This window comes from Delphinus delphis, chromosome 5 (assembly GCF_949987515.2).
Source record: "Delphinus delphis chromosome 5, mDelDel1.2, whole genome shotgun sequence".
In the NCBI taxonomy this organism is placed as follows: Eukaryota; Metazoa; Chordata; class Mammalia; order Artiodactyla; family Delphinidae; genus Delphinus; species Delphinus delphis.
Genome location: NC_082687.1, coordinates 102844882 through 102870820, shown reverse-complemented (window position 1 = coordinate 102870820; position 25939 = coordinate 102844882). Strand labels below are relative to the sequence as shown.

At 49.4% G+C, this 25939-nt stretch overlaps 1 protein-coding gene across 4 annotated transcripts in view; it reads right to left on the bottom strand.

Annotated features, from left to right (window-relative positions):
• Positions 1–222: 222 nt before the first annotated feature.
• Positions 223–25939, bottom strand: part of STK32B (serine/threonine kinase 32B) — a 342630-nt gene continuing 316913 nt past the window's right edge. For 2 of the 4 annotated variants that reach the window (XM_060011802.1, XM_060011805.1), the window contains exons 9-12: positions 24018–24143; positions 21384–21515; positions 19272–19336; positions 223–2122 (exon numbers count right to left, since the gene is read on the bottom strand). In XM_060011802.1, the coding sequence (XP_059867785.1) occupies positions 1984–2122; positions 19272–19336; positions 21384–21515; positions 24018–24143 (462 nt within the window). In that variant the 3' untranslated portion in view covers positions 223–1983. Of the gene's footprint in view, positions 2123–13937; positions 14013–18219; positions 18321–19271; positions 19337–21383; positions 21516–24017; positions 24144–25939 lie in introns of those variants that run through there. The other 2 variants (XM_060011803.1, XM_060011804.1) reach the window with 2 other exon arrangements.

The following is a 25939-nucleotide window of genomic DNA, read 5'->3' as shown; positions in this document are numbered from 1 at the left end:
ATGATGGTGATGATGATAACATGAATTGTGATCAAGCTGATTGAGCCTTGAATTGCCAAGTTTGGTTTTATTCTGTGGGCAAAGTAAACACATCACTGACTTGAAATCCTTCCCACCTCCCCACCCCCAGTCTCTATGTTCCTCATTAAACTTGTCTTTGAGGGGACATTGCCCATCCAACCCAACCCTGAATAAGAACAAAGTTGTAGGAAGGAATGGCCAAGAAATAGTTTATTCTGAACAACGAACAAGGCTAACTTGAACAGAGCCAGGAAATCCAGCATCTTGAGCTACTTCCAGCTCCCGCCCCTAATTCATGAACTCAACCCAGTGAGGGGCCCTAAGTGCTGCCAGGGTCACAGTGAAGAGAGAAGCAGCCCCGTTATTTCCTGGAGGGGACAGGATGGTGCCAACGGGAATCAACGAATGAAAAGTGTGCAAGACAAGTGGACACGTGGGCAACACCATCTAGAAATAGCCTGGGTTTGAAGGAGGAAAACAATAATCATTTCTTTCCTTTTTTCAAATAAAAATATACAACCACATAATACACTAAAATGTCTCTTAAGAAATCTAAGAGATGGCATTGACAGTCCCAAGGATTGATTTATGAGGTAAAAAGTGAAAGTTGGATGCAAAATAAAAACACAATTGAACTTTCAGAGGAATGTACAGATATCAGAGACTCCAGGATGAAAAGTTCAAAGAATCTTAAACACCAGGCTTGTTTCTACAGAGAACTGACTGCCAAATGAATGAAACAGGAAAGTTTCTTTAAATGATGCTGATGATAATGCAGACCCAAACCGGCTACCATTCACAGAGTACTGTGTGCTGGGTATATCACACACAGGATCTTTTTTAACCCAAGCGTTAGTTTTATTATCCTCGTTTTAAAACGAGGAAACTGACACTCAAGGGATTACGTGATTTGCCTGAGGTCTTCTGGTTAGTAAACAGCAGGGCTGGATTCTGGACACAGTCCTTGTTCCAAGTCCAAGCTGTATCCCCTATGCTACAGCATCTCCCACTTCAAAGACAAAGTGCTCCCTGGACAGACCATAAAGTAGTTTGCTCTTTGTGTGAGCCCACCGTCCTCCTACACTTTCTAACCACCTGTGCTTCCTAATTTATCAGGTGGAGCAGCCTCCTGGATGGCAGTTGGAGACCCTCTTTAAGACAATGCCGATGAGATGACATAACCCCTTTTCAGGAAAGAAAACTTGGAAGGGGACGGCGACTCAGAGTTCTGCTGTGGGACTGGGTTTTGGGAGGAACTCTGCTGATACTCTATAGGAGAGACTGACGGTCAGTGACTTGACCTTCTGAATGGGCATCTACGGGCCATCCCAGCACCAGGGGTGGGGTGGGAGTGGAGACCTACTGAAATTAAAGGTGGAGATGGTGGAGAGCCATCTTAGAAGGTCAGAAAGACTGGCCTGACAGAGAAGGCAAAAGAAGACACTTCCGGCTTAGCTCCAGGATTCGGGAATGGTGTTTCCATAGGCTGGGCTAACACATCAGATGTTTGAGGGCTGCATTTTCGAAAGTACTGTCTTAAGAGTCAGGATGGACCGAATTGCAAAGTTGTGTTGGTCTAATTGCTTTGGGGGAGGGGAGTGCACTTCAAATATTAAGGTTTTATTTTGCCCACGTGAACAACTTTATAAAGGTTTTGCATGTCCGCTACCCAATTGGATTCTTTGAATAACCTTGTAATTAGAGGTGGGGCAGAGAGCTGTTTAACCCCTTTGGCAGATGAGGAAAACTGAGGCACAGAAAGGGCAAGGCTTGTCCACAGTCAAGCAGGTATCAGCCGGGCAGCTGGGACCAGAACCCAGGCTCCCCAGCTCCGAGCCCAGGGTTCCTTCTCTGCTTCTGATGTTATTAGAGGTGAGGCAGGGACCATCGTGGCACAGAGAGGGGCTTTTGGTGGGCAGGGCAGAGGTGTGTGCAGTCCCGCTGGAAGCCACAGGTGGTGGCTTAGCTGCTGCAACTGCGGGAGCAGGCGTGAGCCAGGATGTTGTTGTTACACCCGTCCTGGAGCTTGCTCTGGGCCTGGCTCCCGGCTCGGCCTTCTGTGTCCAAGAGCTGGCCGCTCTGCCCTTGCTGCTTCCTCAGCCTGCAGACAAGCACAGCAGAGACCCAAGTTAGTGATGTGGAGCGGGGGATGTCCAGGGACACGGCTGGGGAAGCAGGGCGACCGAGGAGCCTGCATGTCGCGCTGGCCTGGGGAAGCACAACCCCTGAGGGGGCGAGAATGCTGTGTCTGGAGCCTGGCAGGCTGGGATCCACACCCAGCTCAGGTGTGGATCTGAAGTTACTCAATACCCAGAACCTCGGTTTCTCTATCTGTAAAATGGAGATAGTAATACCTACATCACGGCTCCTTGTGAAGTCCACAGGAGATCATGTACATAATTTGCCTAAGTTCACACAGTAGGTAAAGGGGCGTGTCCCACACATTATTCGCGCATGTATGTGTAGTGAATGCCCACTGATGGACCAGTCACCATGCCAGGGAGCAGAGGAAACCCTGGCGAGCAAAGCAGTTAGGTTCTCTGTCCTCATCAAGCTTATCACCTGATGGGGAAGAGGGACAGTGATCAAATTGTCCCACAAAGAAATATCTGAACAGATGAGCACCCAGACTTACAAACCACCCTATGACAAACTGTGTTAAGGGAGCACAATTTTTTTTTATGCTAACACATATATATAGAATTTAAGGGAAAAAAATGTCATGAAGAACCTAGGGGTAAGACAGGAATAAAGACACAGACCTACTAGAGAATGGACTTGAGGATATGGGGAGGGGGAAGGGTAAGCTGTGACAAAGCAAGAGAGTGGTATGGACATATATACACTACCAAACATAAGGTAGATAGCTAGTGGGAAGCAGCCGCATAGCACAGGGAGATCAGCTCTGTGCTTTGTGACCACCTGGAGGGGTGGGATAGGGAGGGTGGGAGGGAGGGAGACGCAAGAGGGAAGAGAGATGGGAACATATGTATATGTATAACTGATTCACTTTGTTATAAAGCAGAAACTAACACACCATTGTAAAGCAATTATACTCCAATAAAGATGTTAAAAAATTTTTTTTTCTTGAAGTATAGTTGACTTACAATGTTGTGTTAGTTTCAGGTGTACAGCAGTGACTCAGCTCTATATCTATATATATCTCTATCTAACCATCTACCTATCTACTCTTTACATATTCTTTTCCATTATGGTTTATTACAGGATATGGAATATAGTTCCCTGTGCTATACAGTAGGACCTTGTTGTTTATTTTATTTATAGTAGTTTACAACTGCTAATCCCAAACTCCTAGTTTATTCCTCCTCCCTCCCTTCACCCTTTGGTAACCATAAATTTGTCTTCTAGGTCTGTGGGCCTGTCTCTGTTTTGTAAATTAGTTCATTTGTATCATATATTTTTTAAAAATTTATTTATTTAATTTATTTATTTTTGGCTGCGTTGGGTCTTCGTTGCTGTGCGTGGGCTTTCTCTAGTTGCGGCAAGCGGGGGCTACTCTTCATTGCGGTGCATGGACTTCTCATTGCGGTGGCTTCTCTCGTTGCGGAGCACGGGCTCTAGGCGCACGGGCTTCAGTAGTTGTGGCTCGCGGGCTCTAGAGCGCAGGCTCAGTAGTTGCGGCGCACAGGCTTAGTTGCTCTGCGGTATGTGGGATCTTCCTGGACCAGGGCTTGAACCCGCGTCCCCTGCATTGGCAGGCGGACTCCCAACCACTACACCACCAGGGAAGCCCCTGTATCATATTTTAGATTTTGCATATAAGTGATATCATATGGTATTTGTCTTTCTCTGACTTACTTCACTAAGTATGATAGTCTCTAGGTTCATCCATGTTGTTGCAAATGGTATTATTTCATTCTTTTTTATGGCTGAGTAATATTCCATTGTATATATGTAACACAACTTCTTTATCCATTCATCTGTTGATGGACATTTAGGTTGCTTCCATGTCTTGGCTATTGTTAATAGTGCTGCACAAACATGGGGGTGCGTGTATCTTTTCGAATTAGAGTTTTCCCCAGATATATGCCCAGGAGTGGGATTGCTGTATCACATAGCAACACCATTTTAGTTTTTTTTTTTTTGCGGTACGCGGGCCTCTCACTGTTCTGGCTTCTCCCGTTGCAGAGCACAGGCTCCGGATGCACAGGCTCAGCGGCCGTGGCCCACGGGCCCAGCTGCTCCGTGGGATGTGGGATCTTCCTGGACCGGGGCACGAACCCGTGTCCCCTGCATCGGCAGGCGGGCTCTCAACCACTGCGCCACCAGGGAAGCCCCCATTTTTAGGTTTTTAAGGAACCTCCATACTGTTTTCCATAATGGCTACACCAATTTATATTGAGGAAGCAGGACTATGTACACTGCATCTCCTAACAGCTGGTCACCTGGTCACCTTCCACATGATTGAAGACGTCAGCACACTTCTCTTTCTGATCTTCAATTGCAGGTTCATGCACTACCCCACATCTGTCACTCCGTGTGGACCGTGCAGGCAAAAAATGAAACCAAGACATTTAAGGAAGCAGCGAGAAGTTTGAGAATAGGGAAGAACTCAGCTCAAACCCTGGATCTCAACATCAGCCACTTGGATCAAAGGGTCAAGCTGCTTATCTTCTGAGCCTCAGTTTTCCTATCACTGGGGACTACATCACTCCCTTGGCAGGTGGCTAAGGGGAACCAGAGAGAATGTGTGTGAAATATCTAGTACAGGGCTGGAAATAATATAACTACAGTTCTACCTTGTTTGGAAAGACACAGGTTTCAGCTGAAATGTACCTTGTACATTAGTATGTTCTGTCAAACAGAGGCAGACCTATTGCCTGATTTAAATGAAAGAGTTGTTTCACCCAACAAACATCTGTATGTACTTGTCACGTGCAGGGCACTGTGGGTGATCCTTGGATGAATACAACACAGCTCGTGGCCTCGGATGGATCACAGTTGTGTGTGTGTGTATGGTGGGGATGTCATGTGTGCGTATGTGTGTTGTGTGTGTGCACAAGGTAGGGATGCCTTGTATATGTGTTTGCATGGTGGGAATGCTGTGTGTGTGTGTGTGTTTGTGTGTGTTTGGCAGAGATGCCTAGTGTTTGGAACCATGCCAGTATTTGAGCAAGTCCTTCAGGCAATGTGAAATACCAGCAGCAACAAAGTCGTTTATAAGACAGTGAACTTGGAGCTACTGCCTCCTGTCCTTTTTTTTTTTTTTTTTTTTTCGGTACGCAGGCCTCTCGCTGTTGTGGCCTCTCCCCGTTGCGGAGCACAGGCTCCGGACGTGCAGGCTCAGTGGCCATGGCTCACGGGCCCAGCCGCTCCGCGGCATGTGGGATCTTCCCGGACCGGGGCACGAACCCGTGTCCCCTGCATCGGCAGGCGGACTCTCAACCACTGCGCCACCAGGGAAGCCCAACCTCCTGTCCTTTGTCTACTTGCAGGGACTAGGACCAGGTGCCCAGTGCCTCTGCCTCTGAGGCTTGCAGCCCTCCAGATAGGACAACTGGGAAAGGTAGTCAGGATAAAATACATCATCCTAGTGGATGAGGGCTCAGGGCCCAGAGGCCCAGAGGCACTGGATCTAGAGGCCAAAGTGAGCAGGGAGGGGAGAGCCTAGGATGAGGAAGGGAGGTGGTCAGACTTCCTCAGCAACGCTGGGATTGCCTGGCAATCTTGCTCCCCTGGCCCTTTATTCCCTCTCCTACATTCAGAGACTCTCAGACACCTCTGGAGAGAAAATCAGATCGGAACTAGGGAACACTCAAGTGACTAAGAAATCTATGAGAGTGAAAGGGAAATGCTTTTACTTCCAAAGTAGGACATTGCTGTTTGGTTCACAATCTGTGAAGCCCCACAATTCTCTGGGTAAATTGCAAGATAAAGATGAATGCCATTAAGATTTTCTTTTAAATGCCTAAACATAGCATAGAAAGCATTACTATCTCTAGATTTCTGAACTTCCCTGATTATAACGCAAAATAAAGCTTCAAAGACTGCATAATAAAGAGTGGAGCAAAGGGATGAGACAGCCCTGATGAGGAAGAGATGGATTCTGAAATCTTGTGTAGATCAAGGAGGCTTCCTGCAGGAGGCAGCCTTTGAGCTGGGCTTTAAGGATTGGTCTGGAATGTGTGAAGCTGGAGGGAGGGAGGGAGGAGGTTTGAAATGAAGGGACACCAGTGAGGTAAGTCACGGAAAGTAAAAACAATACTGCATGGTGGACCAGAGTTCTTTCTGGAGCTGGATAGTTTCAGCCACTTCAGCTCCTCCTTCTGGCCAGAGCTATTTCAAAGAGTAGAACCAGGGGCTTCCCTGGTGGCGCAGCGGTTAAGAATCCACCTGCCAATGCAGGGGACACGGGTTCAAACTCTAGTCCGGGAAGATCCCACATGCCGTGAAGCAACTAAGCCCATGAGCCACAACTACTGAAGCCTGTGCGCCTAGAGCCCGTGCTCTGCAACAAGAGAAGCCACCGCAGTAAGAAGCCCACACACCGCAATGAAGAGTAGCCCCCGCTCACCTCAACTAGAGAAAGCCTGCGCACAGCAACGAAGACCCAACACAGCCAAAATAAAGGAATAAAATATTTTTTTAAAAAAAGAGTAGAACCAGCTGTTTCAAGTCTCCCCTCCTCTATGGAGGGTCATAAGTGTTCATAAGAATACTATGACCATGGGTACTGGAGGCCTAGAGTGGTGTCTAAATGAGGTGTGAGTCATGTGCCTCGCAACTTACCACCAGGTGCAGTGTGAGATGAGAAGGCAGAATCCAGAAGGATGGACCCCTCTCTAGACATCCACCCATCCATCCACGGGCTTACACAACTGGATTCGAATCTAGTTTTGGGAGGCTCCAAAGCCTGCATTCTTCCCACTACATCTGCATTCCCACCTACTACCAACCATTTAGCATCCAGCCACCATCCACCCACCCATTCACTTTCTATCCGCCTATCCATATATTCATTCATTTGCTTACCCTATTCATCTACCCCATCCATCCAACCATCATCCATCCATATGTCCATCTGTCCCACCCCACCCCCACCTGTCCACCCCTACTCACCTAACTGACCTCCCCTTACTCACTTACTTATTCACCTACTCACACATGTACCTCTACACAGATACCTATCTATTTACCTCAACCATTCATTATCCATCCATCCATCAATACATCCCTCCATCTTCCCTTCTACTCATCATCCAAGTATCCACTTACCATCCATTTCATCTATTCACTATCCACCCATCCATTGATTCCCCCCATAGACCCCCTATTTACCCATCCACCCACACAGCTACCTCACATCACCTGTTCATCTAGTATCCATCCACCCGTCTATCCATCCATCCACCACCCTTCTGCCCATCCAATCATCCATCTACTCCCATATTTCCATTCATCACTGCCACCCTCCCATCTGCTCAATGCCCACCCACCCATTCACATTTCTATCCTTCCACTCATTCTTTTTACCAGCACTATCCGTGTGCCAGGTTCTATGTTCTAGGCTCACAGTTGAAGGGGCTGGGGAGCAGGACAGAGAGCAAACAGTGAACATTCACTGGGATGAAGTCTTTGCTGGAAGGAAGCAGTATGGCTTGGCATTCAAGGCCTGGGTTTGGAGCCAGACTGTCTGGTTCTATCCCTGGGTCTGCCACTTACTAGCCGTGTAACTTTGGGAGGCTACATTCAAACCCAGGGCTGTCTGTCTCCAAGACCCCTGCCCTTTCCACTGACTCTTATGCCTTTCGATCTGGATATGGAAGGAAGGTAGCATGGAATGATTTTTCCACACTCTGAAGGAATTAGAAAGTCTCAGTTTGCTCAAGTAGGAACCCACGAACCAAGACAATGATATGAAACCATATGGTTGGCCCCGAGAGCTCACTTCCACGACTAGCCCAGAGCCTAGTTATCTATAATTCAGGAGGAAACGAAAAAGGATTTTACATATCTTACTAGACATAGCCCAAGTCTACGGACGCAGATTGCCTAGTTATCTCCATGATGGCAGGAACATTTCATTTTCTCAGCCACTTTATCAAATTAACTGTCAGCTTTGTGACCAGAATTCTGAGTGATGGATGCGAATGCTCTCAACGTTCCAAACTCAAGCATTAGATTCCAGAAGGAAGTGCTCTGTGGCGGAGACCCTTGATTAACAAGAACAGAACACATTAAAATTTGTAATAATTTGGGCTGGAGGCATTTTTCAAAGGCAAAGCACTACATAGGACTAAAATAAAACGGTTAGCAATCAAACAATTTCAAATCAAGCTATTTCACACCCCGAGGATGGAGTCAGTTTCGTACCAACATTGATCTGCAGCATCAAACCCTAGGCCTCCCGTTCCAGGGTGATGACCAGCTTTCCTTTGTGCTGTGTGCTTTAAAAATGGGAAACCTTTCAAGCGCCGTCACACTTATTCATGTCATTTCACGGGTTATATGTCTCCTGGACTGTGTGGAATCGTGGAGTGACAGTGTGGCACGGTGGGAGAAGGCAGGATTTGGAGCTGTACAGAATTGGATCAGGATCCCACCTTTGCCGTGACTGGCTGAGGGGCCTGGGGGAACTTACCCAGCTTCCTGAAGCCCCTGTTTCCTTACCTGTGATATGGCCACAGCACCACCTCTTCAAAGGAGAAGATGAACTAACGCGTAGTATCCGTCTGCCCTGTAACAGGCACTTTATAAAGGGCAGCGATTTTTATGATGATGATGGCAGTGTGGGGACACCCCCATTTCACAGATGGAGAAACTGAGGATCAGTAAGTAAAGCTTAACTTCCTGCCACAGTTCTGATGAATGTCTCCCAGCAAGGAGGCCCCCACAGATGGTTCTGCAGGCCTCGTTCTGGGGGATCAAGGCTGAAGACCTGGAGAAGAGGAGGGTACTGGAAGGGGGTACACACGGAGTGGCTGAGAGTCAGGACCCAGAAATGGGTGAAACAGGACAATAGGCTCACGGGGAGGGAATCCAGCCCCACAAGTCATGGTGGGGTCCAGAGGGGCCTATAAACCAGGGAAGGCTGGGCATGGAAATGGCAACTGGAACTGGGTCTCCAGCCTGGTTACTGGTCTCCCCTCCTCTGGGCAAGGGACACCGAAAGCCATCTGTGGCTGCACGGCAGCCGGCACAGCGACCAGCCTGGGGCTGGTGCACAGTCAATGTGTGTTGGAAGGCCGGGCGGGTGAATGCAGGGATAAATGCCCAGCCAGGTTTCCACCCCTCATCAGCAGCCTGTTTGCACAGGTTGGCAGGCTCTGTCTCAACACACCGAGGGGGGAAGGATGCCAGTCCCAATTAAATGGAGTAAAAGGATGTCTTAGCTGGACAAAAATTGGATGACCATTAGAACTGGCGAGCTCACAGCCCTCGTGGACAACAATTTGCCTGAGTCAACATGCATGGAGCTGTTTCTCTTGTGGCCAAGGGAGTTGATAGGTTGTTATTTTGTGTGTATGCGTAAGAGTTCGTTAAAGAATTCAGGCAAAATGATGTCTGACATGGCACTTAATTGATACAGTACTGTATTGGTCTGATAATTCTGTGCAAAATTAATATTACTAGCAAACACTTGGGCAGTGCTGACTGATTGTGTAGGGGGGCTGTTAAGTGCTTAACATCTGTTAACTCACTGGTCTTTACAACAATCCTTCATATGGAGTAGGTTTTAATACCCCAGTTTACAGATGAGGAAACTGAGGCAGTAGTGTGAGGCCCAAGGTCACAAAGCTAGCATGGATCAGGATTCAAAACCAGGCAGTCTGATTCCAGAGGCTGTGCTTGTAGCTGTTATGTACACTGCTTCTCTATGGTTAATAAAAATCAGAGTCGAAGTTACCAGAAAGTTCTGAAAGGGAACACTCCAAATTGAAGAATGGTTGTCTGTTTGGGGACAGGGGGTGGATACTGAAGAGAAGAAAGCAAACAGTCACCTGGTCTAATTGTTTGTACACTGCAAGAATCCCGCCTCTAGCATCCCTAGCAGAGAGCCAGCCAGTCTTAACCCAAACTCCACTGCCCACCTCTCAAGATAGCCCATTTCATGTGGGAACTGCTTAAATCCTTAGAAACTTTTCCTTCATGTAGAATTTCAACTGAGAAATCTGCTGCCTGAGAGCTCCTCCCCGTTGGCCTTTGTTGTGCTTCCCGGAATTATTCAGCTGATTCTAATTTCTCTCTCATGGGACACTCCTTCAATTCTTAGAAGCCCCCTGGACCTCCATCATCCATCTTCCATCGTCCCCCAGGTCCACCCTGCCCCACTCCCCGCCTGCTCTCCAGCTTGGGAGTCCGACTTGTAGGAATTGTATCAAAAGCCCTCAAGCTCTTTGGGCTTCCAGCTGGGCTTGGCCCATGGGGAGCCCTGGCAGAAATCAGAAGGAGTAAGGGCAGTCAAGTTTGGGCATCAGGTCCCCAGCCCCTTTCCTGCACTGTCACCTGGGGCTGCTGGGAACATTGGAAGGTTGCTGCTCCAATCAAGGTAGCCTTCTCCCTGGACGACCTCCCTCTCCTCCTCTCTGTCACCCACCGGGTGGGAACACCTTGCCTTCTCCGAAGCCCCAGTTCACTGCACAAGCTTCTATGACGCCCTTACAGCCACACCTTTGTAAAGTGTCCTTTGAAAATAAATTATCCTTGGAGTGTTTCCTCTGCAACTCTGACCGATACATGTTTCTGCTCTCCCATGAGGTGTCTCTTCCTTAAGTAAAAACTCAGTATAACTGGCTGTTCCGCTTTCAAACCTCATCACTTATTGGGAAGACCACCTTGTATGCAATACTTATCTCACAAATTCAGTAACAGCCTTTGGCCAGAAGCATTACAATTCTGTCCATTTTATCGGCTTTGCCTGAAGCAAAACCTATCTGAGGGAGTCTTAGGATGGCGTCAGCTATGGCATGGGTGTGATATAGCAAATTGTAGGGGATTATTTTACTGAGCGTCCTCTCTATATACCCCTCTGCAAATGGATGAGCTCTGGGAAAATTGAAGGGATGGCAGCCCTGGTTTCTGAGTGATAGGGGTTGAGATTCGATGAGTTCATCCTCACTCAGCACCTCCTCATTTAATACCTACACCCACCCTTCCAGATAAGAATTAACAGCACCCATTCTGAGGGTGAGAAAAGGATGAGAGAGGATGAGGAACTGGTGGTAGGTCACACAGCTTTTCAGAGGGGAGCCCTGGCTCCTTCCCAGCTAAGTGATCCTCCCTATGCAATGGCACTAGTAGATTTCTCTCTAGATTTAGAGGTGGGGCTGACCTTTTACGTCTGAGCTGGCTTAAGGATGAGACTTGCTGGGTCCTCACTTCTGTGGGTTGGGGGCCTGATGGACAGGGAGCCACTAACGGTGTTCACCAAACATTCTGATTTGCCCCTCTCGGCACGTAGCAAGATTGCACCTCCTGGCTCCTCTGGGGCTGGGTTCGGCCATGTGACCAGTTCTGGCCCATGAGTGTGAGCAGAAACGCTACCATCAGGCTGGAGCATTGCCGATGCAAGACCCTCCCGAAGTCTCTTTCCCTCTGTCAGTCTCACGGCCATGTTCCAGAGATGCTCCTTCAGTCTGCGTCCTGGAATGCTGGGGATGGTGACACGGCAGCAGCACCCCCCAGCTAACCTGCCATGAACAGGAAACAGACCTTTGCTGTTGTAGGGAGTTTGGCCTCTTTAGGTTCAGAGAGGGGTTCTGGAGATTCAGACACTGGTCTGTGGGTGAATAATGGCCTCAGTCCAATTCTGGGCCAGAGAGTAACCATGGGAAAACCCTGGGGCTGCAGATTGAGATGAACTCTTTGACGGCCAAGGGACCTGAAATGGTGTCCACTTTGGGGCTGGTACTTCCATGCCTGGGCAGCCAGCTCTCCCTGTCCCCTATTCCCCCGTCCTATCCATGTACAGGTACCACGTTCTACCTGCCCAGAGGAAGGGAGGAGGTCAGACAGAAAGCCAAGAGGGACCACCTGCCATTTCTTTATTAACCTTCCCCAGACCTCAACATCTGTCACTCCCTATTCTTTCCTCTCCTGGGCTCCATTTACCCTACGCTATCGTCCTTACTTTCCAAGTGGAGTGGACCACCGTCATTTTGCCTTTCTAGTGACTTTATAAATCTTACCTCCCTCTCACAGCTATTGATTGGCCTAAGGGCAGACACATGACCCAATCAGCACCAGTCAGAGTTCTCCAATGGCCAGATTTGATTGGTCCAGGGACTAGCACCTGACCAATCAGAGTCATTCCCTGGGGTACTCGAATTTGAGATCAGGAAAGCATTCTCCTTCTTGACTTTCCTCATCTCCCTGTTTTATCTACTTTCTTGAGTTTGGTGGCAGAGCTGGGAGACTCTGGAGCTCAGTGTGTAGAAAGAACTGGTTTACAGTAAAAGAAAATGACTTTGATGTGCAGAGAAAAACAAATCACTGGAAGAAGGAAGGAGTGAGTTCAGGCAAGGTTCCTGGCCCCCGTCCCAGTTACTTTGGGATCACATTGCATTCCAGCACTTCCTGTGGCTACATGAGTCCTGCAGTAAGTTTCCATTTCACTGAAGCTGTTTTCTTTTTGTTTTCATCCCTTGTAGCCATGGTAGTCTCAGAGAATTCACCATTTATGCTGGTATCTTCCTCTCTAGACTCCTAGAGCCACGATTTGTGTAGGTTAAGCCATGGGACTTAGGTATGTGTTTTTTAATATATATATACACACACATATAAACATAGATACACTTACATATATATATATACATACACAAACACACACATATATATACACATCCCAATAAACCCCTTGTAAGTCGAAAATATCCTAAAAGTCAAAAATGCATTTAACATACCTAACCTACCGAACATCATCTTCCTACCTTAAACGTGCTCAGAGCTCAACATCATTAATCATTAGAGAAATGCAAATCAAAACTACAATGAGATGTCATCTCATACCGGTCAGAATGGACATCATCAAAAAATCTACAAACAACAAATGCTGGAGAGGGTGTGGAGAAAAGGTAGCCCTCTTACACTGTTGGTGGGAATGTCACCACCACCACCACCACCACCACCACCACCACCATCATTTATTCTAAAACAGAACATTAGGTCCTATTTATAATTTTCAAGTTTACACACAGCCTCATTTCACGTAAGGCCGATAAATATTCACATAACAAATTAGGGCACCTTTATATTAACAGCCTTTAATAAAGCCATTTAAAATTTGAAAAAAAAGAAAAATTAGGGTACCTCTTTTTTACTAGAGAAAACCGATTGAAGGGAAAGTAAAGATGGGTCTTTAAATGAGCTAAGTCTGAGCAGACCAGTAAGAGCACGTGCTTTACTGCTCGGGGCAACGGGCTTGTATACACTCGGGGCGATCTGTCAGGGTCTGCGTGTCTCCCTTGGCTGACTGAAAACCAACGCTCCTATCTTTTATTGGTTGAGATTGATATGTCAGTATCCGTCACCCTTTTCCACCTGGCTGAAATTTCCTTTGATGGAGAACCAAGTGAAATGGACAGAGGGCCCTGATTCCCGTGGGATTGCTTGATTTCGAGTTTTCATGAAATTTGAGTTTTCGAAAGAGCCCAGAATCCAGTGGATGGAAGAAGAGAGTTCAAGTCCTTCATCTTCCAATTAAGAGCTGCAAGAGCTTGGGAATAATAATAATAATAATAATAATAATAATAATAATAATAAGTACCTCAGGAAAATGTGATGAGCAAGGATTAGAGCAATGGTTCTCCACTGGGGGTGATCTGCTTGCCAGGGAACAAGTGGCAATGCCCAGGGTCATTTCTGGCGTCACAGCTATGGAGGTGCTACTGATAGCTAATGAATAAAGGTCACAGATTCTGCTAAACATATTACCATGCACAGGACTGTCCCCACATCAAAGAATTGAGGTCAGTAGTCATCAAGTGTCAACAGAGCTGAGGTTGAGAAGTCCTGGATTAAAGGAACAGGATCTAAAACCATAAAATCATGTACAGTTACTGTTAATAATATTATTAAACATAACATGTGCAGTGTTCGATGGTTAAAATGTAATGTCTTCAAGGGCTCCAAAGGTAGCTTAAATGTGCTTTTAAATGTTTTTATTTCTTTAAGAGAGGAAGCAGATAGAAAATTCACCTCCTCAAACTCCTTTCGCACCAGGGGCTTTTTATCCTGCAAAACTTTGTCAAATGCTATTGAAAAGACCTTTTGGAAAAATCACCCCTGCTCGGATCTTTGGCCAAAATAGGACAAGCCCCACAGTGCACTTCTCAAACTAATGGAAGCTCAGCTGCCCAGGCCCTGGAAGCCCCGACCAGTCCCTGGAAGCAGATGCTCCACCTGGCTCAGTGGCCTTTTGCCAGCTGAGACCATTAACCAATAATAGCTGCATTTCCAGAAAATTAGGCAGTGCTAATTTTAATCTTGTTCCCTGTTTAGAAACTGAAGTCCAGAGAGGTCAGACCTAGGGCATCTCCTCCACGTTTTCACAGCGGCCTAAGAATGTCTGCATCCCGCCATCTCCCCTGCAGGCTTCAAGCATCCTGAGGACATGGTCCTGCTAGATCCACTTCCATGACCCCAAGTCTCAGGTCAGGATTATAATATATCTGTCAAAGGGCTGAATGAGAACCTTCTATGGGAGCTGCCACAGCAGATGCCCGGCCCGTGTCCCCTTGGCACTTCACGCCTATGACAGCTTCCTCATCCCACGGAGGAAGGGGAGCTTTTTCTCTGTCCAAGAGTTTTTTCTAGTTGAGGAAGCATACTTGGCCCATGCAAGAGGTAGGTAGTTATGCTGGGGCGGTTAGAGCCTTCAGCAGTATTCTTCCACCCACGAGGGCTCGAAGTTGCAGATGAATGATCCAGGGCAAAGGAGAAAGAGGGCTGGAAGGTTTGCAGTGTGTATGGCTGTTAGCATAACTGACGCCATCTTGGGCCTGTTCATTTCCTCCTGTCCTTCCACTGACCCTACCTAGGACTGTACTGTGTAGTAAATCTCTTCTCTGTCGTCAGTGGTTTTGTAATTAATAGATATTGTTTAATGACCATGAGGTCCAGGTAGTCTCCAAATAATGATAAAGACCTTCGCTGACATATTCCTGGCACCCACCCATCATAAATCAGATAAGGCCTTGACTTGGAATGCAATCCCCGTCTCCAAGCACTTACCCCCATGCCCTAGGTTAACTATAAAATGGTGATGGTCCCTCGGAGGTGCGGAGTGCAGCTGCCGATGCCTCCAGATTGCCATACGCCCCATCCGATCCGCACGTAAGTTACCCGCAATAAACATCACAACTGTACTTTATGGGGCTGACTGCCTCGTTGTTTGGTCTCAAGATACCTTCTCAGTTCGTTGGGCACTTTTCATTCCCTCTGTCCTCGGAGACAGTTTTAGATGGGGAATTCTCATGACTCAGTCCAGAACCAACTGGAGGATGCACGGTGTGGGCACTCTGGTCTCCTGCAGAAATTCTCATCAGAACGACTGGAAGAACATGTCACAGTGCAGATCCCCAGGCCCATTCTCTCAGCTTCTGATTCAGAAGTATGCCGTGTTGGTTTCCCGGGCACGGGGCTGGGGAGCTGTAACACGGTACCTCCAGCTGGGTGGCTTATAGTAACAGAAATGTACCATCTCACAGTCTGGAGGCCAGAAATCTGAAACGAAGGTGTTGGCAGGGTTTGTTCCTTCTGGAGGCTTTGAGGGAGAATCTGTTCCAGGCCCCTCTCCTGGCTTCTGTTGGCTCTGGGCCATCCTTGGCTTTCCTAGGTTTGCACATGGGTCACTCCAATCCCTGACGCCATTTTCACAGTCTTCTCCTTGAGTCTGTGTCTCTTTTCTTATTAGGACACCAGTCATATTAGGACACCAGGCAAGGGTCCCCTGCCCCAGTATGACCTCATCTCAACTAATTATATCTGCAACAACACTATTTCCAAATAAGGTCGCATTCTAAGGTCCTGGTGGCTAGAACTTCAGCATATCTATTTTTGTAGGGGGAGACACAGTTCAACCTGTAACAGATGCAGCAATTCTAAACGCTAACAACCCCCCGGGAGATTCCGACATGACCCCCTGTGACTGTGGCACTTCCGTCTGGTTCTTCTTTACAGAGCCTTCTGCAGAGACAAGGCCTGTAACAACGGTACATGGAGCAGGACCAGTCTGTTGCACTTTGACAGCCGGGCGTGCAGAGAATGAAAGGAAACAGAACTGCTGGAGGGAGGCAGCGAGGGGCAGCATGGTCCCAGCGGAGCATGAAGGGAAGCCTGGCTCGGCGTCTTGACGTCCCCTACCGTCACCCCACTGGCCACATGTCTGAGGTCGGAAAGAAGGTACTTGACTTAATTTTCCAGCTACTCAAACGCCAACACAGCAGGTGCTTCAAAAACAGGATTGCAGAACGAAGTGCAGAATGAATAGCGCCGACTTTTTTTCTTGGTTTAAAAGGAAATCTCTTGCTTTGGGGCAGATCATGCCTCGTGAATTGACTTCTCACAGGCACTTTTGTAGATGAGAAACCGCAGCAGAGAGGGTTATGGGTAGATGCAGTGTGGCTCCCTTCCCACGTACTTTGTGGAGCAGGGATGGGGTCTGACATGGACGGGTCGACGTGATCCTCAGACAGCATCCAGACACCAAGCCGTCCACCTGGATAGTTTTATGTGGTGGGTGGGGAGAGGCTGGGGGAAAGGCACTGCTCCCAGCACACCTGCTCTGACAGGTAGCCTATAGCCTCAGAGCCACGGGGGAGCACCTGAGGGGAACAGAGAGGCAGGGATGAAAGAGCAGGAACCTCGGTGAAACCCATGCACATCTCCCCTTACGGGCCATCTTCTTTCCTGCCTCCTGCTTTTGCATATGCTGGTCCTTGACCCCGCAGCCTCCATTGGAAAATGACTTCCACTCTCCCTCTGTTAACGGTGCCAGCCTCACTTCAAATCCATGACCACAACTCTCAAAGGGGTTCTCAGCACGGCTGGGCGATCCTACTACATTTCCCTATCCATTCACTCTTTTTTTTTGCGGTACGCGGGCCTCTCACTGTTGTGGCCTCTCCCGTTGTGGAGCACAGGCTCCGGATGCGCAGGCTCAGCGGCCATGGCTCACGGGCCCAGCCGCTTCGCGGCATGTGGGATCTTCCCGGACCGGGGCACGAACCCGCGTCCCCTGCATCGGCAGGTGGACGGTCAACCACTGCGCCACCAGGGAAGCCCTATCCATTCACTTTTCCATGTGAGAAAGAGCACCTAATTGGTCGAAGCCACTAAATAGTTAGTTTTCTGCTAAAAGCAGCCAGAGGCAACCCCTAACAACACAAGGACGGATATCTCATATTCATCTTCTTTTAAAGGGAAACAACTTGGATTCTTCGGATTCTAGATTGAAGCATCTTCTGGCACGCGGCACAATACGCAATGTGATTGCTCTCCGCTCAGGTCCGTCACCCCTCTGCCTTTTCACAGGCTCACATTTGCCATCCAGGCACTCTCTGAGGACCCTTCAGACATGTCTGAACTGATAAAGGGCCCGAGGCAAGGTTGCCTGGAGCCCACCATCACTTTGGCCCAAACTGCCCAAGCTGGTTTGAGCGGAAGTTCCCAGGACTGGGTGTCTACCGCTGGGAGGGACCATGAGCCTCAGAGCAGGCAGGACCACAGGAAAATTGTGATGAGCTCTGAAACCGCTCACCACGTCAGCACTGCCCCCCCTCCCACCCCGCCCCGTCCCAAGTCTGACGCGCTGTGTTGCAGAGGCACTTCCCGTTCTGCTGGGACCAAGGACGTAGTCTCGCAGTGGGTGAGACTTGCTGCCCAGCTTGGTGTGTGTGTCTGGGCTAACCTGGGCATCCACCAGCCCTAGAGCTTTAGCTGACCAGGATAAATGACAGGCTGCAATCTCCTTCACCTCCCCCAGTGCCCACTGGGAATGGGGCCCCGCCCTGCCCACCCCCCCCCCCCCCCGACCCAAACAACTCTGCCCCAGGGCCCTCACCTCGTGCTGCTCCACCCTCCGTGCACGCTTAGGGAATACAAACTTCTTCAACAGCCGCTGGTCCCTGTGTCTGCCAGGCCGTCTCGTTCTCTGGGCACTGTCCTGACTCCTGGAACTCCACGCCTTGCCCTCCTCGCCCGTCAGGACTCAGCCGGGCATGCTGGCTCCAGAAGCTTCCCTGACACCCAGGCTGAGCCTGGCACCTGCTGTCGGAGCCACGCCTGGGCTGCCGTTTTCCATATCATGCATCCCCAGTGCTGCTGTCACCTGCTATAAGCTGAAAATGGTGGAACGCTGGTGAACGCCTAAGGGCCAGCCTGGCATGTGTCCATCTGGCCCTCCTGGAGGTAGGGAAGCGCATCCCATCATCTCCGCAAGCCCAAGGCTTAGTTGAGCGTTGGCCAAATGGGGCTGATGTGCTGTCAGACCTGCCTACAGGGCTTCAGCTCCTGCTGCATGAGCCCACGGCTGCCCAAGCCTCTGCTCTGACTCATCAGGCACAGGTGGATGAACCCCCAGATAGTAACGTCAGCTGGGACCAAGCCTGAGCCTCTGCTTCCTTGACTGCTGTAAGGGCAGTCATGCGGCCAGGTCCGACCCCAGCTTCGCCCCTCCCAACTCAGCGTCATCCTATCTCCTGCCAGCCAATGATGCTGGGGTCCTAGCACAGTCCACACCACCTCACCCCATCAAATAATAACAAGAACAATGACAATAACAACAACAACAATAATAGTAACCCTTTTCATGAGGACTCCTACCATGCCAGGTATTGTATGAACAGCCTCATTTAACCTTACAACAAACACACTGCAAGGGAGTGATTTCCACTTTGTCACTGCTGAAAATGAGGCTCAGTGACGTTAAGTGACTTGCCTTAGGTCACTCTGGCAGCAGAAGAGCCAGGACTTGATCCCGGGCAAGTTTGCTCCAGAGCTTGGGCACGTAACCATCTGTAGGCCTGCCCCTCTGCGCCAGCATCCTGTGTGCCGGCTTGGTCCTCCTGTGGCCACCCCACTCCACATGAACGCCCTGAGGCCCAGAGAGGTGAAGTTAGTGCCTTGCTCAGGCCACATAGCAGAGGCAGGATTAGAACCACGGCGTCCAACTGCTGCTTCCCTTCCAGTGTCGTGGCTGGCTTCATGGGGGGCCAGGGACCCCGATCCCCCCAGGGGGACTTTCTGCCCTTGGAAGGGCTCTGCCCAGCAGATGCTGGTGGTGGACTTACTTCTCTCTGTTGAATATGATGAATTCTTTCCGCACTGTCTCCAGGCACTGCTGGAGGTGTCCATTCTGTCAAAGAGCACAGAGAGGGGACTGTAAGTGATGAAGCATCATTCAGAGAGTGAGGACGAGCAGAGACTGATCTAAATGGGGCCACGGATGCTTGGGGCTGGGGACAATCAAAGCGGCTGGAGCAGCCCTGATTGTAGCGGTGGCTGTGCCACCGGGGGTGGGGAGGGGGGCTGGCAGACAGAGATGCTTTTCTCCATTTGAAGCCATTAAATCCAATTTAAAAGCCACGTTAAAACGGAATAGGAATTGAAAATCATGACCTTGGTTTCCTGATCACTTGAATGTTCGTTAGTCCTAATTAAGAAGCATGGTGGGGAGAGGGAGAGATTTAAGGCCATCGTGCAAAGGTGCTCAATCTCTTCAGGAACAGGTGCCCAGGACCACCCGTCCCACGGATGCTCTGTAATACACGTCTCAGAGGCTGCCTGGATGCAGAATGTACACTGCATGCCTGTGCAGGAACCCCACACCCTTGTGTGCCCTTACGTACACACACCCAGCCCTTCCCAGGCCAACTTCTGCATTAGGCTCTGCAGGCATTGGCCTAGGCTCCACGATACTCTTAGGGGCTACAAAGATGTTTTAATTTCTTTTCAGATAAGCTGAAAAAAATGAATTTTTAAATTTGAAAGTTATATTCATCTTCCTACCAATGGAATCATGCACTACAATTTTTAATATATTTTGATGGAGGAAGGGGCAGTTGTGGGTTGAATTGTGTCCTCCAAAAAGGTATGTTGTGGAATAGATAAAGAAGATTTGTATATATACAATGAAATACTACTCAGCCATGAAAAAGAACGAAATAATGCCATTTGCAGCAACATGGATGGACCTGGAGATTATCATACTAAGTGAAGTAAGTCAAAAGAGAAAGACAAATACTGTATGTTATCACTTACAGGTGGAATCTAAAAGATGACACAAATGAACCTATCTGCAAAGCTGAAATAGACTCACAGACACAGAGAACAGACTTGTGGTTGCCAAGGGGGAGGAGGGGGTGGGGGAGGGAAGGAGTGGGAGTTTGGGATTAGCAGATGCAAACTATTATATATAGAATGGATAAGCAACAAGGTCCTACTGTATAGCACAGGGAACTATATTCAATATCCTGTGATAAACCATAATGGAAAAGAATATGAAAAAGAATGTATATATGCATATAACTGAATCACTTTGCTGTACAGCAGAAATTAACACAACATTGTAAATCAACCATACTTCAATAAAAAATAATATTTTAAAAAGATACGTTGAAGTCCTAACCCCCCAGACTGGTGAATGTGAGCTTATTTGGAAACAGGGTCTTTGTAGATGGAACTAGTTAAGCTGAAGTCACCCTGGAGCGGGGTGGGCTCTACATTTAACAACGGGTGTCCCTAAAAGAGGGCCGTGTGAAGACACAGAGAGGAAAACGCCACGTGAAGACGGAGGGAGAGATGGAAGTGATGGAGCCGCGAGCCAAGGGATGTGAAGGGCTGCTGGCCACCGCCAGAGGCTGCAAGAGGCAAGGAGGGGCCCTCCCCATAGCCTTTGGAGAGAGCAAAGCTCTGTCAATACCTGGTTTTGAACTTCTGGCCTCTAGAATTGTGTGAACACATTTCAGTTGTTTTAAGACACCAAGTGTGTGATACTTTGTGTTGGCAGCCTAGAAAATGAATGCAGTGGCCCACAGAGTGTGGCCCTGGGTGCCTCCACAGTACAAAACCTCTGCAGAGGGTGCTGGGGGCTACTCGGAACAGCGCTGGTGTCACTCAGCATCATTTCTTCTGCTCTTGCTAACAGATACGGAGGTTCCTGCGCTAGGAACAGTGCTAATGTGAATGATGAGAGCACGAATATGTCCCTCTACAGGGATGATTTCACAGGGTTCTGCTATGAAAGACCACTTGTTCAATGGAGGCATTTTATTGACTGCAAATGAACGTATTTGGTGGGGCAAAGTGACAAGCCCCCCATCTGGCTAAGAAGCAGCTCAACCATATTCACTGGAGTATAGGATTCCTCTCTGCCTGGGGTCTGCTCCTGAGACGGCACTCACCAGAGGACAGCTGTCCTTTGTGCCATCTTTGGACCTGTTCTTTGCCAACCTCTTCTTCTTTTTGTGAAGTGGTTTGGATTCGAGAATCATTTCTTCAAGTTCAAATGTGGGATCACAGTTCAGTCTCCCTTTCTGAAAAGAAATGGAAAATAAAACACGGTTTGTCTTTGTTCCGTGCCATTGAATTGTATTTTCATTCATCCATTCATTCAATCAATCATTCATTCATTCAACAAGGAACAATGAACTACTCCTATGCGATACATCAGCTACACTTTCTTCCTGATAATGAACAGTGACACACCCTCGCTGCACACGTCATTCACTTATCCCCATAATCCCGCCCACCTTGCACACCCCACTTATTAACATCCACAGGTTCCCTTGATCTCCTTACGTATGTTCATTTCGTGAGGTTGAGTTCAGTTTTCCAGTCTGTTCTTTTCACTTATTTTCTCATACTCTCCTTCTCATGTCATTACTACCTTTTCTATAAACATTATTTTTAACAATTCCATTTAAAAATACCATTTCTGGCCAAAATCTACCCAGTTCCCCATCCTGGCTCCCTGTTCTCCTGCAGCTAGAGCCAGCTGACCCTCAGGCCTGGCTCTGCTCTAGGCTGGGCTCCTGCCACTTTGGTCAGGAGCAATATCGGTCTCCCTGACTTATCCCAGGTGGCTCTTTTCCATCCTGAGACCCAGCCCAGGATGCTGGCCCTCTCAGGCAGCACAGGCTGGTGGTTATAACATCAATGGCTCTGAAGGTGCTCAGAAAAAACAACAACCCAGTTCTGCTGCTTTCTGACCTTGAACTTCTTTGGGACTCAGTTCATTATCTGTAAAGTCTGGATAAGCATTCCTCCCTCATGCAAGATTAAACAAGTTAATAAAGTTCTTCATGTAGGGCCAAGTGAGAAGTGAGTCCTTGAGTAGGTGTCCCTGTTCCTGATTGGATGGGGGCTAGGGAGGGGAGGGACCATGCACAATGGGGCGGGGGCTGCCAGCCTTGCCACTGAGTCGTACAGCCTCACCTTTCACCTGCGTGTCTTTGAGGGAGACATATAACCTCTCTCTGCCTCAGTTTCCTCATCTGTGTAAAATGCAGCAGGCTCATGGGTTGATGAGGATTAACTGAGATAGTGCTTGCAAATCGTCTAGAATGGGTCCTTCCTGATCCATGGCAGGCCTGCAGTGACTGACCACTCCCTCTGCTGCCCTGCAGTCCCAGCCGCCTCCCATGGGAGCCCCGGCCTTAAACCCCAACTTATAAGCGAGGGTCTTGCTACCTGCCATCAAACTTGCCTTGGCCAGGCTGCCTCACCCCTCGATGTCAGCCAGCGCCCTGCCATGGCCGGGGCAGGAGGAGGAACCAGGGCTTTGCAGATAGAACTGGGGCAAGGCCTGGCTTTTCCACTCACTAGCAAGTCCCTCAACCTCTCTGGCCCTGTTTCCATAACTGTAAAATGAGGGTAAGTGCTCCGAACTTGTGAGGCTGGGGAGCAGTACTATGTTCTTTTCCCTTTCCCTTCTCCATCCTGGAGAGAGGTCCCAGCGGAACAGTCCCCACTGGGCTTGTCTGTACTGACAGCTCTCCCCCACCTGCCCCTGCCGGGATCCTCACACCGCCAACTGCTATGGCTCCACTAATAGTCCCCTTCCCTTGGTGGTACATCTGTCCCCCACCACTCTTCCTCTCCCAGTGAGCAGGTCAGATTCCAGGCCCAAGTCTTTCCTGGCCTGATCTATCTTCCCTCCCTCCCTCCCTCCCTCCCTCCCTTCCTTCAATGGAGGCTCTGGAGCCAGACTGCCTGAGGTGAAGCCCTGGCTTTGCCAATGTCTCACTGAGTAGTCGTGGGCAGTTTGCTTAACCTGAGACTATTCACTTAAGCTGAGACTACTAACAGGGCCCCCTTCCCTGTTGTGAAGCTTACGTGACATAATGTACGTGAAGCTTTAGAACACGCTTAACCCTACTGGCTGTTATCATTAACCGATCCATACTCATGTGACAAGCACATATCGAGGTCTTCTAGCAGCTTCTGGGGTCACCCATTGCTCTGGGATCTCTCTCAGGCGAAGGTCAGCCAACCCACCCTCTGAAGCTCTGGGGCAATGGCGGATGCACGCGACAGAACGTTATTGACCGCTAACGCAGACCTAGGCACCTGTCCAGTGGGGAACCAGGGAGGGTGAGATCCACTCCAGGTAAGGGGATGCAGAGGCTGGCTGGGAAAACGTCCCAGAGGAGGCAATGACTGAGTTTCCTCCTTATCCAGAAGGCAGTTACCAAGACCCTCCAGTGGACCACTTGCTGCGTTTTACGCTGAGTCTGGAAGGAGGGGGAGGAGATTTCCAAGTGGACAAGAAAGGCACTCCTGGAAGAGGAAGTAGTGTGTTCACAGGTATGGAGCTAAGGAACAGTGTGGCCAGAGGGGATAACTGCAGGCATCTGCGTGTGGACCTCGGAAATCAGGTACAAATCCACCCTGAATCTCAGTGAAACGTGATTCCTCTGGTGCTCAGGTGACGGTGGCCAGCAGGGCCCCCACTGGACAGCTTCTGGCGTCTTCCTGCCCGCCCAGGTGGGGCACCCTGCACAGGGCGGGATGCCGTCGAACAGGACCTCACTCACATTGGGTACGAAGCCGGGCATCAGGGCCTTCTCCCACACCGCGTCCCAGTTCATGTCGGCCAAGTAGGGTGCGCTCTGGACGTCACCGAGGCTGGACAGGCGGCTCTTGGGGTCCTTGGTCAGGAGCTGCAGGCAAAGGGCAAATGTGCTCGCTTGGGCAGTGCACCCCACCGAGGTTTGTGGGGGAATCCGAAGGCGGAGTCTTGGGAAAAGGAAGGTGCCCCGCTTTCTGCGTTCCATGAGTGTCCTGCCCTGTTTGGGCTGCTGTGTTGGAAGCATCACCTACACTCATCTCTTTATAGCCAGAGAGGAACTGAGGGGTCAGGCTGCTGGAAGGTCATCCAGCAATGGACTCTTTGGACAGGGACTAGATTTTCGCCCGCCCTGCTCCCCTTGGGAACTCGCACCCTGTGACATGCCACCTCTCAATGAGGTCTGCAGAGGCTTCCAATTAAAAATAAAAAAGAATTAGCCACCTTCTTTTAGGACTTTCAGCTTGGTAATGGGATGCACAAAAGCATAATAAAATTTCTCCCTGGACAGCTATGAGGTGACCTCTGCAGTCTGATGGAATGGCCTCATTTGTAGCCAAGGGGTCAACTTTTAGCTTCCCTTCAAATGGAGTTTCTGCTAATAAGGGGTGATGCAGTAAAAGAAAAAAAATAGCCGTACATTACCTTGCATCCAGAGGGGTTTTCAGCTTTCAAAACACTAGCTTATCTGGTGCAAGGACACTGAGGCTAAAAATGAAAGACGGGGCCCAGCCCTGGGAGGGCCACTCGGTAGCAGCGTGGCCCCGGCTGAGCTGCTGACTGTGCTGTGCATGTTTCCTCCTCCGAAAGTAGGAAGGATAATGGTAACTCTTCCACTTCTGGCTCATGATTCAGATGAGACCCATAGGGGATGGATGAGGACCTGGGACACACCGAGGCAGGATGCCACCCCCAGCTGCTGGCAGGTGGGAGCTGGAATCAGGACCCCCCGCCAGTCGGCTCCCACCTGCCACTGCAGCGAGTGGGCTACAGTCACACCATGGGAGGGGCACCTGGCAGGGTCTCACCTGCTGATCACGGTGGCCTCTCTCTAGGAACTGTCCCCAGAATGACGGGTACAGATTTAAACAGAGATGCTGCTTCAATGCCCAGGGCAGGGCGGCGGTGGAAGGGGGTGGCCACCGTTTAGAGCAGCAGTTAGTTCTCTGACTCCATGGGTGGGTGGGAGGTGGAGGTGTTGGCAGGTGGGTAGAGCTTCCAGGTGATTCCAATCAGCAGTTGGTTAAGGACCACTGATGTCTAAAACCCAGGGGGTGAATCTCCCCTAAAGCAATTTAACTAATGAGTAATTCCCTAAGTCATCTACAGAGTTTGGAGGGATTAAGAGCTGACATCTGGAGTTCAGAGAGCTTGGATTTAAATCCTCCTCTGCCTCTAACAGCCCTGTGGCAGTGAGCGAATGATCTGCTTTCCCGAGCCTCAGTTTTCCCATCTCTACTATGGGGGCACTAACACGACTCCTCTCACAGGGCATGTAAGGACTAAACGAGCAGAGCCCCCATATAACATTCCCCCAACCAGTGCTGGCTGCCGTCATCATAATTCCTTCATTAAAGGTGACTGGCACTGACCACATGCAAGGCTCGACTCTGTGTCTCGGAGGATTCCGAGTGAGTTTAGCTGAATGCCAGCCTCAGAAGGAGGGCGCCACGACCCACTGCCCATGCTGAACTCGAGCTTATCGGAACACAAACAACAGGGCCTGCCCCACCATTTCTGATTCAGCAGGTCTGCGAGTGGAGCCTGAGAATCCGCATTTCCAACAAGTTCCCGGGGGATGCTGGTCCAGGAACCACCTTGGAGAACCACTGCTTTATTCTACTAGCAACTACTAGTTCCCAGGAAAAGTCAGGAGACGCCCAATGTCTT